Source organism: Dermacentor variabilis, chromosome 5 (assembly GCF_050947875.1).
Source record: "Dermacentor variabilis isolate Ectoservices chromosome 5, ASM5094787v1, whole genome shotgun sequence".
Taxonomy (NCBI): domain Eukaryota; kingdom Metazoa; phylum Arthropoda; class Arachnida; order Ixodida; family Ixodidae; genus Dermacentor; species Dermacentor variabilis.
This window is the reverse complement of record NC_134572.1, coordinates 161,001,865-161,004,458: the sequence shown is the minus strand read 5'-3', so window position 1 is coordinate 161,004,458 and position 2,594 is coordinate 161,001,865. Positions and strand designations below refer to the sequence as shown.

Sequence of the window (2,594 nt, the reverse complement as noted above, 5' to 3'; positions counted from 1 at the left end):
AGGGCGGGGCTGGATAGCAAGGTCTCCCATCGCTCAAGGGGTTGGGAATTGGGGGTGTTGAGGGAAGAGGGTCTTGAGTTCTGTGCACTCTGCCAAGACGTGCGCCAGGGTGCTCTTTTCTCTTTTGCAAAAAGGACAAAGCATATCGTGTTCCGCAGGGTACATGCGGTTCATCAGTACGGGATGCGCAAGCGATCCCGCCTGCGCTCGACGCAGGATCGTCTGTTGTTGCCTGGTGAGTTTGGGGTGCGGTTCTGGCAGTCGGCACCTTTCCTCTCAGTACATCCGGGTAATGTCCCGAAAGCTGGCAACAGGGTGCGGTAGCTCTTCCGGCTCCTGCTCGGCCCGGATTGACATTTCTCGGGAGTGTTAGTCGGCGATGGTGTGGCCTGCTAGATGCGAGTGAGCCGGACCCACACCAGCTCTATGGCTCTTCCCGGAGGCTTGCGCTTGGATAGAATGGCTTGGGCCGCAGAGGAGATTACCCCCTGCGGAAGCTTCCATAGGCTGTCTTTGAGTCGGTGACCACGGTCTCCACGCTCAGCTGTGCGAATACGAGGGCCACGGCCATTTCTTCGGCAACTGCGGGGTCTGTTGTCTTCAGGGACGCGCTGACGATCAGCCTGTCTTTTGGCGTAACCACCACCGCTGCACGGTCACTGTGTTTTCGGAGCGAGGCGTACGCGTAGAGGACCCTGGGGTTCTCTTCCAGCATTTGGGTTATGGCTTCGGCCCGCGCGGTGCGCCTCTCGTCGTCCTTGGCCGGCGACATGTTCCGGGGAAGGGGTTTGGTCTGAATGGGCGTCTTTCAGTCTTCCGGAAGGGCCGCCTTGATGGGTAATGGCTCCATCTGCCATCCTATCTTGCGCAGGACGGCTCGTCCGTGTTCCGCGTGACTGAGCCGGATTCTCTGATTAGAGAGATGGGCTTTGATGAGCTCCTCCACTGTGTTGTGGACGCCCATGTCTAGCAGTCTTTGCGTGGACGAGTATATGGGTATTCCCAGTGCTTGCTTCATTGTCTTACGAAGCATCGTGTTTAGCGTGTCTCTATTCGCCTTCGTCAGCTGGAGATACGAGGCGGAGTAGGTAACCTGAGACACGAGGAACGCACGTACCAGGTGCATGGCATCGTCCTCTTTAAGCCCTCGGTTTCTCTTAGACACTCTGGGAATCATACTAAGTATCTGTTCGGTTGCAGTCTTGATCTGTGTGACGGCGGCGTGTGTCTTCCCGCCGCTGTGAAGTAGTAGGCCGAGAATCCTAATCTGTTGTGTTGGCTTGATGGTCGTTCCGTCGATGGTGTTGATCACGTTCGGCGGCGGCTTCTTCTTGGATTTTCCCGGTTGGATCATGAGCAGCCCTGATTTCTGTGGAGCGCTGCTCAGTCCGCACGACTTTGCGTATTCGTGCACAGTCATTGCCGCCCGCTGCAAGACTTCCTCCTTCCAGGCATCGAACCCGGCTCCGGCCGTCCACACCGTAATATCGTCGGTGTAGAACGCGTGGTACACGCCTTCGATTTGCTTCAGTAGATCGGGTAGGGGCAGGAGGGCCAGATTGAAGAGCAGGCGTGACAAGACCGATGCTTGAGGGGTGCTGCGATCGCCGAGCTCGACAGGGTCCGACTTCTCCCCTATCCTGATGGTCGCCGTTCGGTTTGACAGAAAATCTTTGATGTAGCCGAATGTCTTTCGGCCACACCTGGTCTTGTTCCGATTCGGCAGCATGCTCACGTGGGACACGTTGTGAAACGCTCCCTTCAGGTCGAGGGCGAGTATCCCGCGCGGCGCGTGCCTCGTTGCCGGCTTGACGACCAGTTCGTGGAGTTGGATCATCACGTCTTGGGTGCTGAGATGTTGCCTGAAGCCGTACATCGTCTCTGGCACCTGATCTGTTTCTTCGAGGTGCTTCTGCAGCCGGCGAAGGAGCATGCGCTCCATTACCTTCTCACGCAGGATATGAGGGAGATGGGCCGCATGTTGTCTATTGTGAGGGCCTTGCCGAACTTTGGAATGAAGCGGACCTCGGCGTACTTCCATTCCTTCGGCAACCGCAAGCTCTCCCAGGCTTCGTTGATGTGCTATACGAGGCCGCAGGCCGCTGTACCGCTCATGTTATCGAGTAATTTGTAAGTTATGGCGTCCCTGTTGGGAGCACTTCTCTTCTTACTTTCATCTATCGCTGTGCACAGTTCCGCCATTGTAAACGGCGGGTCCAGCTTTTCGTTGTCGGGTCCTTCGTACGTCTTAGGCACCGGGTAATGACCCTTCTCTGCCTTTAGGTACTTCGCCTTCAGGTCTTCCAGGAGCCTATGGCCATCTCCCTTGTACGTGTTCAATACTTTTGTGAGGTTGCGATTGGTCGCAGTTTTGCTACTCAGAGGGTCGATCAGATGCCTCAAGAGGCACCACGTCTTACACGTCGAGAGCTTGCCCTGTAGGCCGTCGCAGGTCTTCAGCCAATTTTCCCTACATAGTTTGGCCGCGTGCTTTTCGATCTATTTGTTCAATACTGTTATGCGCATGGCCAGATTTCTGCTGTGTCTCTGACGTTTCCACCGCCGCGTTAACGAGTGCCGGGCCGCCCACATGT

The 2,594-nt window shown here is 56.3% G+C and overlaps 1 protein-coding gene across 1 annotated transcript; it reads right to left on the bottom strand.

Annotated features, from left to right (window-relative positions):
• Positions 1-392: 392 nt before the first annotated feature.
• Positions 393-1,942, bottom strand: LOC142583687 (uncharacterized). Its single transcript, XM_075694174.1, has 2 exons — positions 1,027-1,942; positions 393-544 (listed from the first exon to the last, which is right to left on the bottom strand). The coding sequence occupies exons 1-2, from the start codon at positions 1,940-1,942 to the stop codon at positions 393-395; spliced, it is 1,068 nt and encodes a 355-aa protein (XP_075550289.1).
• Between the last annotated feature and the right edge of the window lie 652 nt (positions 1,943-2,594).